The sequence below is a fragment of the Papaver somniferum genome, chromosome 3 (genome assembly GCF_003573695.1).
Source record: "Papaver somniferum cultivar HN1 chromosome 3, ASM357369v1, whole genome shotgun sequence".
NCBI lineage: Eukaryota > Viridiplantae > Streptophyta > Magnoliopsida > Ranunculales > Papaveraceae > Papaver > Papaver somniferum.
In genome coordinates, this window is record NC_039360.1 from 20,214,565 (window position 1) to 20,230,997 (window position 16,433).

At 39.6% G+C, this 16,433-nt stretch overlaps 2 protein-coding genes across 4 annotated transcripts; both read left to right on the plus strand.

Annotated features, from left to right (window-relative positions):
- The first annotated feature begins 232 nt into the window (after positions 1-232).
- On the plus strand, positions 233-1,012 carry LOC113359119. The gene has a single exon (XM_026602804.1). The coding sequence runs from the start codon at positions 233-235 to the stop codon at positions 1,010-1,012; it is 780 nt and encodes a 259-aa protein (XP_026458589.1).
- Positions 1,013-2,176: 1,164 nt separating this feature from the next.
- Positions 2,177-12,704, plus strand: LOC113355465. 3 transcript variants are annotated; one of them, XM_026598328.1, is made up of 18 exons: positions 2,178-2,376; positions 3,140-4,359; positions 4,498-4,983; positions 5,205-5,336; positions 5,420-5,599; positions 5,695-6,080; positions 6,195-6,683; positions 6,785-7,263; positions 7,371-7,423; positions 7,512-7,589; positions 7,719-9,595; positions 9,889-10,000; positions 10,288-10,468; positions 11,055-11,122; positions 11,246-11,361; positions 11,463-11,765; positions 11,856-12,290; positions 12,394-12,704. In XM_026598328.1, the coding sequence occupies exons 2-18, from the start codon at positions 3,150-3,152 to the stop codon at positions 12,496-12,498; spliced, it is 6,690 nt and encodes a 2,229-aa protein (XP_026454113.1). In that variant the 5' UTR covers positions 2,178-2,376; positions 3,140-3,149; the 3' UTR covers positions 12,499-12,704. The 3 variants fall into 3 exon arrangements, with proteins under 3 accessions (XP_026454112.1, XP_026454113.1, XP_026454111.1); XM_026598327.1 differs by having other exon boundaries at positions 2,177-2,376; positions 4,513-4,983; positions 11,463-12,290; XM_026598326.1 differs by having other exon boundaries at positions 11,463-12,290.
- Positions 12,705-16,433: the final 3,729 nt, after the last annotated feature.

The window sequence follows — 16,433 nt, forward strand, 5'->3', positions numbered from 1 at the left end:
CATTCGAGTAATGGCAAGTGCGGCGAATATGTCTAAGTCAACGATTCATAAAAGAATCAAAGAAGGTGCCATACGACCGCACTCAAACGCCTTGAAGCCAGCGTTAACCGATGACAATAAAAAGGCAAGGCTTCTATTTTCTCTATCAATGCTCGAAGATTATTGTTTTGCTAATAAACCTATTTTCAAAAGCATGTATAATTACATTCATATTGACGAAAAGTGATTCTATATGACCAAGGAGTCGCAAAAGTATTATCTTCTCCCAGAAGAAGATGAACCTTTGCGCAGTTGTAAGAGTAAACGTTTTATTACCAAGGTCATGTTTTTAGCAGTGGTTGCTCGTCCTAGGTATGATTCTGCTAACAATGAAGAATTTTCTGGAAAGATAGGAATTTTTCCTTTCACTTTCCAAGAGCCTGCACAACGCAATAGTAAGAATCGTACTGCTGGTACTATGGAAACAAAAGCAATTTTGTCTGTTACCAAAGATGTCATTCGTTCGTGTCTGATCAACAAGGTTTTGCCAGCAATCCGAAGCAAATGGCCACGCAGTAGCAACATGGAGCCTATATTTATTCAACAGGACAATGCCAGACCACACATAAACCCAAATGATCAAGAGTTTCTTGAAGATGCTTCCAAAGATGGATTTGATATCCGCTTGTCTTTCCAACCACCAAACAGTCCAGATTTTAATGTTTTAGATCTTGGTTATTTTCGGGCAATTCAATCACTACAGTATCGGTATGCGCCCAGCACAATTGATGAATTAGTTCAAGCTGTGCAAGAGTCTTTTGAAAATTTATCTTCTAAAAACCTTAATTACGTTTTCCTGACGTTTCAAGGTTGCATGATAGAAAGTATGAAACAGTTGGGAGGAAATAATTATAAGGTGTCGCATATGGCGAAAGACAGATTGGCGAGAAATGGTAATCTACCCATTCAACTTGAGTGTGATGCCGCATTAATAGATAGTGTTCGAAACTACCTCAATCACCTCAATCAGTAAACTCGGTCTGCAGTAGTAGGTAATTAGTGTTTAGTTTGCTTTTGTCATGCTTTAATTTTCGTTTGGTTCCTAGGGTACTTTGATCATGTTTCAGTTTTTGTTTGGTTCATTAGCAGTTAGTCTATCTATGCTTGTGCATGAACTGATTGGTTCAATAAAGTTTCTTATCTAGTACTTCCTCCTTGTAACTCAATGCTTGTATCTTTTCTTAATTTCTTGTTTGATTTTATTGCTAGAAGCAACTATGAAAGATGCAGTCATTACAACTACGGCTAATACTCTACGAGTATTTTATTTTGTGTATTGTACTTTACTTGGTGCACTGAAGCAGAACGATTATGTATGCCATGGGTCCAATGCAGATTTGTGCACATGGAATGTCCGAGTAATCTATAGTTATCTCTTAACCCAAATTCAGCTGCATTTACTAAGAATCCATCACAGTTCAACAACAATTTGATAGTCCTAAATTTTGTAGTACTACTATAGAATCAAACTCTTGTCATTACCAGGAGTGCAAATTTTGGTGGTGCCAAGGGAGAAAATCAGAGCATGCCAAATGCTTCTACAACCAATAGTGACATCCGTGTCGGTTCTATGTACATGCTCCAGTTTGCACCACTTGGAGACTATTCCATTCTGATGGAATAATCTAACGCTTTTTCTTCGAATCAATTTTTTTTTTTTTGAACGGAACGGGCATGCTCTGCCTAGTCTTAAATTTACATCCAAAAATAGTTTTTGGTTAAAAATAGAATGAAGATAAATAGGATTGATATTAAACAGGTTTGTTACCTATTATAAATATTTCATTTAAGATTTTCTTAAATTTTGGTTATTTTAAAAATAATTTTGTAATTATAAAAATTAAGGGTATATTTGAGAGTTTGACTAAAAAATATGACTATAAACAGAAGCTGGACAGAATTTTAGGACAGACGAAAATAGAATAGAGGACAGAAATTTTAGGACAGAGGGAGTACATGATAGTGTGAGGAAGCCGGACAATATTTGCACCAAGGTTATAGGCAGTAGAGTAATTTAATTTTCTAGAAGTAAACAACACGCACGAACACAAACACAAAAAGTTAGAGTCAAGTGAGAGAATTTGGACCAGTTGGTTATATAAGATTTTCTGGAGGTTATTTCCATTTCATTTTGTATTTTTATTATTAAAAAATCTTTCACTTTCCCTTTCGTTGTTCGAACAGAAAACTCACACACAACAGAGAAAAATACTTACTTGTGTTGTTTTTATTACACTCTCTTCTACTTCTGCTACTCCGATTTCATTTCTTCTTCTTCGTCATAAATTAGGGTTTCTTCTCAACGGCTACGATTCCGTCACCGGATGGAGAACGGAGGTAATTTATTACTTAAAACTATTATTATTCTCCTTCACTTAATATTAGGGTTTCTCTCTTTCTTTTTTACTTTTTTAGGGTTCTTAAAATGAAATCTCTTTATCTCACTTGAATTTGTTCCACTAGTACTTACTGAATTTGTTTCACTAGACCATTTACTTATTTGGGATTCTGATTGGTCCCCTCGATTTCCAAATTTTTGTGTTTTTTTCTCTTTCTTTTGGTGGGTAATTTGCACTGAAACACAGGTGATGAATTAATTTCGAGAAATTAGGGATTTTGATTAGAATTTGAGTGTGACTTTCTGTGTTAACTTTGCCTTTATTTTGCTTGGTGTGACACATGCAAGGTCTGTATAGTGGGGATTTGTGATGATTACTTGATTATGTGGATCATATGCGAAGGTCTTTTCAAACAAGACGTTATTTTGGAACTGCTGAAATGAAAAATTAATCTTAAAATTTCCGTTGTTATGAGATGTTTTTTTGAAGCATTGTTGGTCTTGTCAAATTTCTCACAGTGTCTGAGCAGTTTCTTTAAGATGGTTTCATATATTTGTTTAATAAGCTTGTTTCGATGAATATTGTATAATTGAGCTTATTAAAGCATTATGTTCTAGTTAATGTTTCGAAACTCAATATGCCTAAGGAAATGGATGAACTGGTAAGTTCTAGAATTATGGGGACATGGGGGGTACCTTACTCATATGTTGCTGTTCATTTGCTTGTCAAGCTTCTCATATTGTATCCTTTTCCGCATGTAGGAATTCACCCATGGATTATGATGACAATGATTTCCAAAACCAGACTTTTCAGTTAGTTGGTGAAGAGAAAAACAGAAAGTTTCCTCCAGGCTTAAGCTCATATTCGCTTCCCAAGTTTGATCTGGAAGACAACGTTAACTTGAGGTTTGATAGTTTAGTTGGATCGGAGGGTTTACTTGACATACGAAGTCAAGAAGAAAACCAGTGGATTGAAGATTTTTCGGGAGGAAGTAGTGGGATAGAGTTTAGTTCAACTGCTGCCGAATCTTGCTCCATCTCAAGGCGTAACAATGTTTGGTCTGAGGCTACATCCTCGGAATCTGTTGAAATGTTACTGAAATCGGTAGGACAAGATGAAATGATTATGGAACAAAATATTACTACTATCAAGGGATCAGTATCCGGAGACGTATTGGGCGACTTAACAACTCAAATGGGTCTTCAAAATTCAGATAAAGATGGTTCTGTAGCTCCTCCATCCAAGGGACTGGATGCGATGGATGAGGATTCTGCATTACCAACCAATCTAAGTAAAGAAGCTCCAGATCAGCTCCTGCCTCAGGTTGAACCTACGGATGGAATCACTGACGACGGTGACGCATCTGTTTATGGGAGTTTGAGAGATCTGGGTCCAAGTTCTGTTATTGAAACGTATTGTAGTGCATCAGTGGCTGAGTCTGGGCGAGATCTTTTCGTTGATGATGACAAATGCAGAAAAGCGAATATGGAAATTGTCCCTTTGGTTAGCTCTGAGGGGAAGAATAAGACACTGCACGAGTGTCCTCCTGGTTTTGAGAATATGCATCTTGGTCCCTCTGCTGCTCCTGATCCAACACATGCTAAAAATGTTACTGGAGTATCTATCAGTAACTGTTGTGATTCTTCAACTGCAAACAAGAAGAACGACATGGGCCAAGGCGATGGAAGCTTTCTGTCAGATTCTTCCAGGTTGTTGGTGGTTTCTTCATCAGAAGCAGCTGAAACTACTAAAATAGGAGGGCTCGAGTCTAGTGATTCAGTTATAGTTCATTCAGATGCCCCTCTCATCAACAAAGAAATTGAAAGGTCAACTACTGACCCAGAGAGCAAAGTAGAGTGTGACATGGATGGTTCTCTGATTGTGGGAGAGAAGGTTTGTACATCATCCAGTAGTCAGACTATTATCACAGAAAGCATGGTTCATGAAACACCTTCTGTCCAGGTTCTGTCGGAGCAATCAGGTAGACTTACTCACAGTTTTAGTCATCGGTGTCTTTGGTTGAACAAGTGTGGAGTTCCAACAGTTACTTCCTTTTGACTTATTCATTATTTTTATTAAATTCTCTGCATTCGGTGTGTCTGTGCTGATGTTGTTTCAGATCTAATGAAATTAGGGTGCGATAACAAATTGAGTGGTGCTAAGGATTTGCCTGAAGGGAGCAACATTGGCGTTAAACCCGAGGAGGATGTAAGGACACAGTTACTTGTCGAGAAATTTAAACATTCTGATAAGCAGGAAGCAGTGACCACAATCTGCTTGGAGCCTAGTAGTTCATCAGTGATGAATGTGAGGTCCGAAATGCCAGATGTGTCCATTTCTTCTGAATTAAGAGAAGGTGAAGCTTCTGTGGATGCTGGAAAGATAGTAGATGCTATTGGTGAGCCGTCATCCCCATTGGGACATGATAGTGCAAGATGCCAAAACAAGACTCCAACAACAGTAGCTAACAAAGATGCTCTGGACTCCAGAGATGTGTTGGGAACTCCTGTTTCTTATGAATCCCTTTCCAAAGAAAACGATGGTGTTCAAGCAGTAGTTGGAGTTTCTTCTGCGGTCCAGGAAGGAGCAGTAATGGAATCTGCGGGTATGAGTCACACATAATCCCCCCCTACCCCCTTGCAGATAGTTTTGTGTAACTCCTTGTTTCTTGCTATCTACTGCTTATACCATTTCAGAATAGGATCGGACTATCGAGAAGGATTCATGGAATTCTATTCTGAATATTAGAGCTTTTGTGGTCCTAATATTTTCCCATTTAATTTTTGGATTGCCTAGGGATTTTGTTCATCTTTTCTCCTTTCGCAGGTAGCTACAGCAAGATTTTGAAAAAGCCCATACCGTCATTGGAGGAATCTTCTCACGATGTTGACCCAAAAACTGTGGAAGAACAAAAAGAGTCTGGAAATGATGTGCAGAGTGTCCTCCTAGGAGAAAAAGGTATGGTGTTTCTACTTCACAGCTTATTCAAGTACGTTGGACTTGATATGTTGTTATTCTGATCATCATGTCTGAATTTACAGGTGATGCCTTGAATGACTCAGGGGACTTCTCTAAACCTCTGATGTTGAGAGACGATGCTGATCGACAATCTTTGCAAACAGGAAGTAGCAATCCGAATTCTATTGAACTTAGATGTGGTTCCCCTACTGTTGTCAGTTGCAGTGAAATCTCCCAAAATGAAAAAGAAGACCCACTTTTAGGTAAACAATTTATAGAGGTCCTGTTTAATACTAAGGCGAATATAGTTATGTTAGTGGTTCATGACCATTAGTGATCGTCATGTCTGCATTTGCAGGTGATGCCTCAAATGTCTCCATGGACATCTTTAAACCTGTGAGGATGCTGAATGACGATTCTGAACTTCAACATGTGGAAACAGGAAATAGCAATCTGAACTCAATTGAATCTAATTGTGGTTCCCCTACTGTCATCAGTTGCAGTGAGCCCTCCCTAAGTGAAAAAGAAAACCTGGTTTTAGGTAAAGATGTTTTAGCGGATCAATCTAATGCCTCTGTTTGTGAGGCCAGTATAGCCACTTCTGTGCTTCTTGATCCTAAGGTTAAAAGTTGCTCCCAAGACGATAGAAATTTTACTTTCGAAGTCGGTTCACAGCCACATCCATCTGAGAGAACTGGCGATGACTGGAGGCCATTTCCCACTGATCTACCTGGTGCATCTCAGGTACTTGCTCCTGATTGGTTGTTTATAGTTCTTTTTAGTTTTTATGGCTGAATATTTGAGTGTTTTTAAGTGTGTATATTCTTAATTTCCACCTGTTAACTGTATATTGCACAGGGATCTCCTCCAAGAGAAACATCTTGCCAAATAGATTCAAAGACGTTATCACACGTTTCACAGGGTTCTGCTTCAACAAAAACAGTTAGCCAAGTAAATTCCAAGATGTCATCACATACTTCTCAGGGAAGTCCTCGAAAATCTGGTGGGAGAAAGGTGCGTAAAAGCTCCAAGGGTCATAAGCCTGCTGATGATACAACAACAGCTGGGTCTGATAAAACAGCTGGCATGGAAGCTTCTAACGACAAAGGAAGTCCTCTTAAAAATGAGCTGCTCCTATGTCAAAAAGAGTATCAAGAGGGTCAGGGTGGCATCGGTCAGGGAGCCAATCAATTCAGCTCCATTTTTCATGATCCCAGAAAAGTTGATCTCCTCAGAGATGATAGAAGTTTCACTTTTAAGGTTACCTCACATGAACATTTGGCTGAAACAGAAATAGGTAGCGGGTGGAAACCATTCCCAAGTCTTCAACCTGATGATGTCCTTCAGGTATCTACTCTCGTTTATTAGTGAGTTGTAAATGAAAAATGTCTTTCTCTCTCTCTGATGTGCTTTTATTTTTGGTCTTCTCTCTTCACAATTTATCAAAGACCGTAGGGACTTCTCCCATCATGTCCAGCTTCAGCCAAACAGATCCGAATATCATACAAGATATTTCTTTTGCAAATACTCAAACACCTGGTGTAAAAAGTGAACGCCGAAGATCTAGGGCAGATGGTAAAGCAAGGTCGGGGTCTGGCAAGGTGGTTGATAGAGTGGCTGCGAAAGAAGGGAAAACTATTGAAGAGATGACACCCAGAAAACAGATAAAAGGAAGGGGGAGCAGCTCGGGTACATTGTCCCCTAGTTCATTTGGCATTGTGAATCATGTTGCACCAGCAGAAGAGATGAGACCATTTGGATTTATTGACGGCAGCAATACAAAACCCAGTCCTGTCCTAATGGGTCATACATCTAGTCTGCCGGATTTGAATACGTCGATTCCAACCTCCACCTTATTTCAACAGCCTTTCACAGACTCGCAACAAGTCCAATTGCGTGCTCAGATATTTGTTTATGGTTCTTTAATGTAAGTCTATTATCAATTAGAAAGATTAAATAGAGATTCAGTTAGTTGTATTTTCAACTGGACGTTTTTAAGTAGTTTCGTTTGATGTCTCAAATTGTTTATTGCAGTCAAGGAACCACACCTGATGAGCCATGTATGATATCAGCCTTTGGAGAATCTGGTTTGTATTTATACTCTAATTATGTCTTTACGTTTTGTAATCATTGTTGCTTTTTCATGTATCTTTAACAGATTTTTTTTATACATAGATGGTGGAAGGAGCATGTGGGAGAATGCATGGCGTATTGCTCTCGAAAGGCTTCAGCATCAGAAGTCTCCACTCAGTAGTAAGCAACTGTGTAACACCTTTGTACTATTATTTAGGCATATACATTTTTGATTTTTCTTTGTTGGGGGATTTTTTTTTAAAGAAAGGTCATTTCAGCTTGATATTTGAGCGAATTGGGTGTTTGCAGGTGCTAAGGCTCCTGCACAATCAACTAGAAGCTTTCTTCAAAATGATGCCTTCTCAACACCTGGCCGACCTGGTGGTGTAGGTGCTCCTCCGTCGATGATTAGTCCTGTAATACCCATGTCATCCCCATTGTGGAACGTTTCTTCTCCCTGTGAAGGGTTGTACGCCAGCAGCAGCAGCACAATGAAAGGAGGGCCTCTTATGGATCCTCATCAGACGCTTGTTCAAGTGCATCATCCTTATCAGTCTCCACATTTGAGGCATTACGTAGGAAGCACCAATACATGGCAATCCCAAGCCCCTACGCCTGCGACCTGGGTTGTTAGCACTCCTCAGAGTTCATCACTTAGTGCACCCAATGCTATACACTCAGCCGCATTACCTATCTCAGAAGCAGTTCATTTGCCTTCTGACCGAGAACCATCATCTGCATCACGCCCATCTGGGTTGGTGCAGCAGCCTGCTTTACCTCCTAGCACTTCTACACGTGCATCTTCTCCCATTGTAGATGTGAAAAGAACTCCACCACCATCAGGAAAGCAAGCTGCTGCGGAGTCGAAGCCTAGAAAAAGGAGAAAGGGTTCAGCTTCTTTGGAGATTGATCAGATCTCTACTTTTGTTCAACCTGCATCAGCATCAGAGCCAGTTTCTTCTCATGGAGATGGTCATCAATTGCCAACTACATCTATTACCCCTATCACATCAGTTCCATCTGATTTTGATCCTAATGTTTCTGCTGACAGTAGTTTTGTCTTAGCAACAACATCACTCACGCCTCCCAAGCCAAATGTATTAGTTGGTCATGCAGACACAGAGCAGCGGAGTGGGACTGTCCTCTCAGAAGAAACATGTAGACAGATCGAGCAGGCTCAGCAGCAGGCAGAAGAAGCATCTTCTCTTGCTACAGCTGCAGTTAATCACAGCCAAAGTGTATGGGCCCAGCTAGCTATCCAGAAGAGCTCTGGTTTGGTTTCTGATCTTGAAGCTAAGCTAGCTTCTGCGGCAGTCGCAATAGCTGCGGCAGCTGCTGTTGCTAAGGCAGCAGCTGCTGCTGCTAAAATTGCATCTGATGCTGCTCTGCAAGCCAAACTGATGGCTGATGAGGTTCTAGTTCTTCCTTGTCAACTTGGAAATATGACATCTGATGCTTGTCTTCATGGTGGTGTGAAGAATATGGGGAATTTTGTCTCTCCCGCATCCATCTTGAAAAGTAAGGACAGAACTAACAATTCAGACTCGATTCTTGTTGTCGCAAGGGAGGCAGCTAAAAAGAGGGTTGAAGCTGCATCAGCTGCTACAAGAAGAGCTGAGAACCTGGACGCTGTCGTTAAAGCGGCAGGAATGGCAGCAGAAGCTGTATCGCAAGCTTCTACCATCATTGCCATGGGGGACCCTGTACCTTTTACACTTCAGGAGTTAGTTGAAGCTGGTCCAGAAAATTATTGGAAAGCACAGCAACATCATTTGTTCTCTGATCAGACTGCCAAACTGAACTCTAACACTACAAATATGGCACAGCAAGCTGAAGTAGTTTGTGCAGAAGAGGGGGTTACCAGATGCATTGAAAATAATTTGAAAGAGATGAAAGGTAGCTCAGACCAAGGGAAGAAGATAGCTCCTCCAAAAGAGTTGTCCAAACAGGTAAAAAACAACAATCTGTTGGTGAATGGCATACGCCGGGGTCCTGCTGGGAATGGTGAAAAAGGTCTGACAGAACCAAAACCAGGCAGAACTTCCGATTTTGTTGAAACCATCGGATCTGCTCCTGTTGAATATATATGTGCTTTGCAAAGTGCCCAGAGTGAGGAATATGAAGCAGCACGTGAGTCAGCCCGAGCTTCTATAGAGAACCAAATTGAGGAAGGTTCCGTTGTAGAGGTTTGTGACCTGACGATGGTTTTACATTTGTAGCTTGTATAGCTTTTGTCGTCTGAAGGACTGTTGCCATAGCTTAATGGTTGTACATTTATTCCTACCCCTTGTTAAGATTGCATACTTACTTCCATAGCACCCTCTCCTGAAGTTATTCAGACGTCCTTGGATTATGACCGTAGTCACTTGATAAAGGTTCACGACGTTCGTCAAGTTAGTGTTTAAATGAAGATTATTTGAAAATGTTGCTGCTGATCCGTGATATCAATTTTTGCTAATGCATTTGAAATCTTCCATAGGTTCTTTCCTGCGATGAAGGCCTCGGGCGGCGGGTGTGGCTTCCATCCAAGGTACTGAATTTGAAGGATGGGAAGGCATATGTCTGTTTCACTGAACTTGCTCGAGCTGGAGGTAATGAAAAAAAAAATGCCATCCAACTTTCCCCCCTGTTTTCTGTCTTGCTGTAGATATGTGAACTTGCACGCATATGCCCCATAAAGGACTGTGGCCTGGAGAAGCTCATAATTGAGAGTAGGGTTGTTGTGTATGTTGTAGTCATTGATGATTACTGTTACGAACTTGCTAATATTTTTATAAAATGTTAATCTTATCATTATCTTTCTTCTGGTTTGTCGCATTGTTACTGTTATTATTTGGTTATTTGTTTATTTTTAATGCGTAATTGTATGTGTTTGCAGGTTCTGGGCAGTCTACAGAGTGGGTGTCACTTGGTGGAGAAGGAGGTCAAGCTCCGCGAATCCGCATTCCACATCTGGTGAGTGCTTCAAAGTATGAAGGGACGAGGAAGAGGCGCAGAGCAGCTAGAGGGGACTGCAGTTGGTCTATTGGAGATAAGGTGGATGCATGGATAAATAATGGGTAAGCATGTGATATGCAAATAATTTCATTTAGCATCTATTTCTTTAAACTGTTTAAAGTCTTTCTCACTGTATAATTTCCTGAGGACTATTATGAAAGTGGGTGCTTATTATTCTACTTTGAGATAGGTAAGGTATGGCTACCACTGCATGAATACAATGCTCAGTGGTGTTCATTTTCCTGAAGTGGTGGGGTCTACAATGATGTGAAATGTGTGCTTCTCTTTTTGGGGGAGTAGTTGAACATACTTGGCAGAAAGCCAAATTAGGACCAGCTCATTTGGGACATCCTAACAAATTATTATATTAACAGCTACTGCTTTTATATTTAAGATGATGGTGGGATTTTCAAGATGATGGTGCAGTCACATTACTTGGTTCCTGTTTTTCTTGCTTGTGCTAGCGCATTTTACTGACCTTTTGTCATGAGTTACTTCCTATTAGTCCAGCTAAAACAACTCTTGGAAGTTCAATACATTGGTCGCGCGTTGTGAATGGTGGTTTAAACTTAACATGATAAATTGTGCTATGTTTTGAATTGTTTTTCTGTCAAACCTTTTCACCTTTGCATTACGCCTAACTTTCAGTTGGTGGGAAGGAACTATCACCGAAATGGGCAAGGACAATGAAGCAAATTTAACTGTTCAACTTTCAGGTACGTAGCTTCTGGTGCTGTTTTATTATTTAGTCAGTGGCACATAATTGTTCGCATATTTGTGTGAGTACATGCTATCGAGGAGTCATAAAGCCCTGAACATTGTTATTCTTGATTTTACAGCTCAAGGGGACGCCTCAATTGTTGGATCATGGAATCTTCGCCCATCTCTCTTTTGGAGGGACGGTCATTGGATAGAATGGTCAAGGTTGACAGAAAATATTGTCTCTTCCCATGAGGTATACATATATTGCTCCTCTCCGATAAACTTATAATCTATGAAGCACAGATTTTACTGTGTACATTTTGCTTATGGAGTTTTGTCGTTTGTGGGACATAGGGCGATACTCCACGGGAGAAACGAACAAAGTTCGGCCCGCGTGCAGCTGAAACTGATGCGGGAATTGAGGTCAGAGAGACAGATAAGATTGGAAAACATAAGGTGCATATAGAGGAAAGTGAAAAACCTGAAGCATCCAGACCTCTGCCTCTGTCTGCTAAAGAAACAGTATTCAATATAGGGAAGAACCCCAAAGAGGACAATAAAGATAAATTAGGAATGAAGCGGACTGGTCTTCAGAAGCCGGGCTCGTCAGTGGTTCCTGGTGTCCCCAAGCCCGGAAGGAAAAGGAAATTTATGGATGTAAGCAAACACTATGTCTCTAATAGAGGTGTTACAACAACCACTGAAGCAAACGATTCAATTAAATTTACCAAGTTTTTGATACCTCAGGATTCAGCTTCGCGTGGATGGAAAAATCCTTCTAAAGTTGTTAGCAGGGGGAAACGAGTAGCTGAATCGAGGCCTAACTTTCAGAAGACTGGAAACCCTGACACTGTTACAGGTAGAAATACATCCGAGAGAGTATCTGTACCCTCTGCAACGACTGAAGGTGTTGCACATAATCTTATACCAAATACTCCAGCCTCTAGTACCAAAAAGGAGGGATATATGTCGGGTTCTGTATCAGTTGCGCCTTTGGCAAAGAAACAACCATCTTCAACTGTTGCGGCTGCTTTTGCAAATAAAAGGAAACTTGGGGCCTTTCCCGGTCAAAAGTTGTCTAGAAATGAAGAAAAGGACCGTGTTGGTCAGAACGAGAAGCCTGTGATCCCTGATGCAGTTGAGCCACGGAGATCAGTTCGCAGAATTCAGCCGACATCCAGGGTAAGGCTTCATTAACTTTTATCCTGTTCATATCCAACTGTTTTTTCACATATATATACAGGCCTTCAGCACTTCTGAACTTTTTGTCTCTCCTTGCCACCAGCTATTAGAAGGGTTACAGAGCTCACTAATTGCCTCCAAGATCCCTACTGCACATGACAGAGGCACCAAAGGCCAACACAGGGGTGCAGCCAGAGCCATCTTATAGACTAGGCCAGCTAGGCAATTCCCTAGAGCCTCAAATTGTTGGGGCCCAAAATTGTTTTTTTTTTTTTTTTTTTTTTTTTTTTTTTGTTCTTGTAGCTTGTTTGTTTTTCTTTGCTATATATGTAGTGCTCTTATATAGTGGTCTACCACTGTTCTTGTTGATGGTAATACTGTATAAGCTGTTATTGAAAGCCGCCTGTTTCATAAGCTCCGTGTATTGCTTTCCAATCCATCTAGCCAAAACCAAAACCAAAACCAAAAGCCTTTCCGTCCAAGAACAAGTCACGGGTAGAGCTAGAGATTACCTCGTGAAGAATCGTCTCGTAAAAGTGTCAAAAGTTTTTACGGCGGCTTGCCTGCCTAAACACAACCCACCATAAGGTAGGACAGTCCTTGGCACAATCAGTGCCTTGTTCATTTTTGGCACAGAGGCTGAAGTAGTCACTACTTCAGTGGGTTTACGCATTCGCGACAATCAAAGTAGCGTAGCTGCTCACACAATGCGGGGGTTTCCCCCTTCGCGATCCTGCCAGCTACAGGGGAGTCCCCCTTTCACAATTCTGCCATACTGAAAAAAAGTCGAGAGTTAGAGGATCGGTTTCTGTAAGTTCCGCTGGCCGAGGTCCCATTTGAGCAGAAGCTTGATTCTACCTGGTCCTACAAAAGAGACAGTTAAAAACGGGGTGGTGGTGGTGGTGGTGTACCTCGTGTACACGCCTAGGTCACATGGATCGCTGCTCTCCACGCATTCATGTACAGTGCCAACTCTTTCTGTAGGTTCTTCCGGTTCAGGTCCAGTTTAATCAATTCATCACACGTTAGTTTTGGTCCGCCTCTACATTCCATCCTTCCTTCCGGGCGCGTGATGCGTCCTAAGCGAACCAGAGCATCTGGTGGTCTTCGGTGGAGGTGCCCAAACAAACAGAGTCTATATTGACCGAGTACATCGTCGATTGGTACTACCCCATCTAGCTAATTCCATCTAGCCATCACTGTTATAAAAAGTAGCGCTGTTTGACTTTGAGAACAAAAAGTCAATTAGCGGACAAGATTGATCTGGGAGGCCGATCCTGCGGTCTGTATTATTATGATCGTGTTTTCTCCTTCGATGGTCATAAAAGTTCGGTAATCTTTAGTGGTGTGGGTTAATGAAATTAAGGGCGGGTGACATTCAAAATAGTTTTGGTTCGCGTAGAATTTAGATCCCTAAAATAGTCTTTTCCCATATGTTTATTATGTGTTTGACATCATATCTATTACCGATCTCATTGTGTAAAATTTAATGGTACTATCAATAAATATTTCTTAATTTTTTGTAAGATCTTATGTTGATCTTTTAGATTGTTGCATTTGTAGTTGTTTTTGTTATGTGTTTTCAATGTTTAGTTTCTTCTATTTCGTTTTGATAGATATACAATTATTCTATGCAGCGATAAATAATAGCTTACCCAACCAATAAATTTAAGGGTGCAAGCGGATGTGATATAATATGAAATCAGTTGGATGCAAGTTGATAGTAGTTTATTCAGAAGACCTCATCTTTATATTTTTGCCTTCATCTATCGACTTGAAAATAATAACAAGAACAACCAGAAGATCCTGTGTTGATGCATTGGATAATAATAATGGGATGAAAGTATATGACACAACAAATGACCGGCGCACCATGTTTATTGAGAGGCCAACATGAACTCCACATGTTAAGTTCATGCTAGCAGTCTTTGTAATACATTTCAGACGGTAGTCTCTTCGTAAAGTCCATTAGTCAAAACTTCCACAATAAGGGGGACTGCTTACACAGGTACCAATGCGACCTAAAGGCACATGGCCGTTTTAGGAATTTCACCATATGGCGATGCGTAGCTTTAGTTGTGAAACATTTGTTTCGTCAGTAAGGAGAGCTTTCGTTAACAAGAATATTTGTTGTGATTATTTTCGGGTTGTTTGTGATCTATAAGTAGAGAGATCTCATATTCTACCATTATGCTTTAACTATCCGGGTCCTTAGGATCCATCTCACATTCGTGGAAGTTCATATTGAAACTGTTCTTACTTGATGCACAATTGCATTTGCACCTACAACCAGTACGTATGCACACTTTCTCTCTTATATTGAAAAGGTTACTTGATCCATTGGTAGAGTTTCGCTCTTTATTTGTCCCTTTTAAAAAAAGAAAATTTTGTGCAGGTTCCTCCAGCAGTTTTGGCACTGTTTGGTATTTATCGAATGACTTTAACTCTTTTATAATTCATAAGCAGCATCTAGACAAACATTTGTTGTTGCAAACACGTTGGGTACCTTCACCTTGCTATCAGTTTTCGTGTTTGCAGGATATATTGTATCTGAAGGTAAAGGGTTTATATATGTAAGTGTTTCAGTAACTGCATTTCACGTTTTCTCCAAGATTTATTAAAGGAATCATAATGAGAACAAGAATTTGTTAATGTACATGAATTAGAAGTATTGTAAATGTCACATTGCTTACCTCAGGAGTTGCAACGTATTTTATCTTCCCCAATTCAGTTACAATCTGTCGGTCCTCAATCAGCTATTACCATCATAGATACATCTCTTGGGGTACTCATCACCATATTTGCTGCAAGAACACAACTCTCATAGTTTTTATGATCTAATGCCTTTTAAAATGTTGTCGGATTTGTTTGTTTCTCTGCATAATAGTGTATTCCTCCAAACTACATTAAACCTGTGACATATAGCTCATCTAAGTTACGGGCCAAAATGAGGATAAAATCTGTTCTCTCTTTCAATCTTGAGAAGATATTTATAAGTAATGCTTTTGATCTCTTTCTTAGATACAATAATGGAATGTATGGGTTAAGTTTGAATAATCTGTTCTTCTGATAAGGCTATGAACTTAAAGATGGCCTCAAATCTATTTCATAAATGAGGGAGATTTTTTAGTTTTTTTTTTATTTATTAATATTGAAACTGATTGGTCTAATTAAGGCGAAGCAATTAGAGATGCTGAATTTTGAATGCTTCCGATGACTTGGAATTTTGGTTTTGGGTATCTTATTGTGGCCAGACTCTTAGTATGACTACGTGGTTCTATCTTATTTTCTAATACGTTTCAGGAGATTGAATCACTTCTTCTAGAAATTTAAGGAATCTTAGATGCTCGGTAGGTACTTACATCAAAAAATATTTATGACTCTTTCTTCCCATTGTGGCCACTTCTATTGGATGTTATTGAAAAAATTAATTTATACTTTTAGAACTCTATATAGACAAACCCGTATTTTTCTAAAAATTTAGATGACGATGCTATTTCAGAGAATGCATTGAAAACCTAACAAAGATAAAATCAATCATTTGTGTGAGACATAGTTATTCAACAATTAAGTAACTTAAATAATAGTTTGATTGCAGACACATATACTAACAAATATAACAACATGTATAACAAGGTGGTATTGAGAATGCAGATCTACTTGCTAGCACTATACATACCCAAACTTAAACATAGTATTATTTTAAATTAAATTTTTCATCATTTTTTAACTTCCACTTGCATGTATACATGTTCTAGAGATAAGTTGCATACATGAGAATAGTTGCATACATTTATGTTTGTATATATGATAATTGTCAAGTAAGCTTTTACGTCAAACAATGCAAATGGTTTTTGGTTTTTCATTGATAATATTAATAGCTAGAAAGATACATAAATTTCATAATACACCATTGTGGATTTTAATATTAGATTGATGAAAGGCTAGCAGCTCATCCATGAGGGAACCAAAGTTAAGGCAATGATGTCGCACGAGAGAATAAATATTCCTTTGCTAGGTGAACCTCTTGAGAAACTAAGATATTTTTATGACGATGACTCGAAAACGAATTGCTGAGCATCGTATCAGGTGTATATACCAATCTTAGATGCAAATTTGATAAAGATCTTGAAATACAGAGGT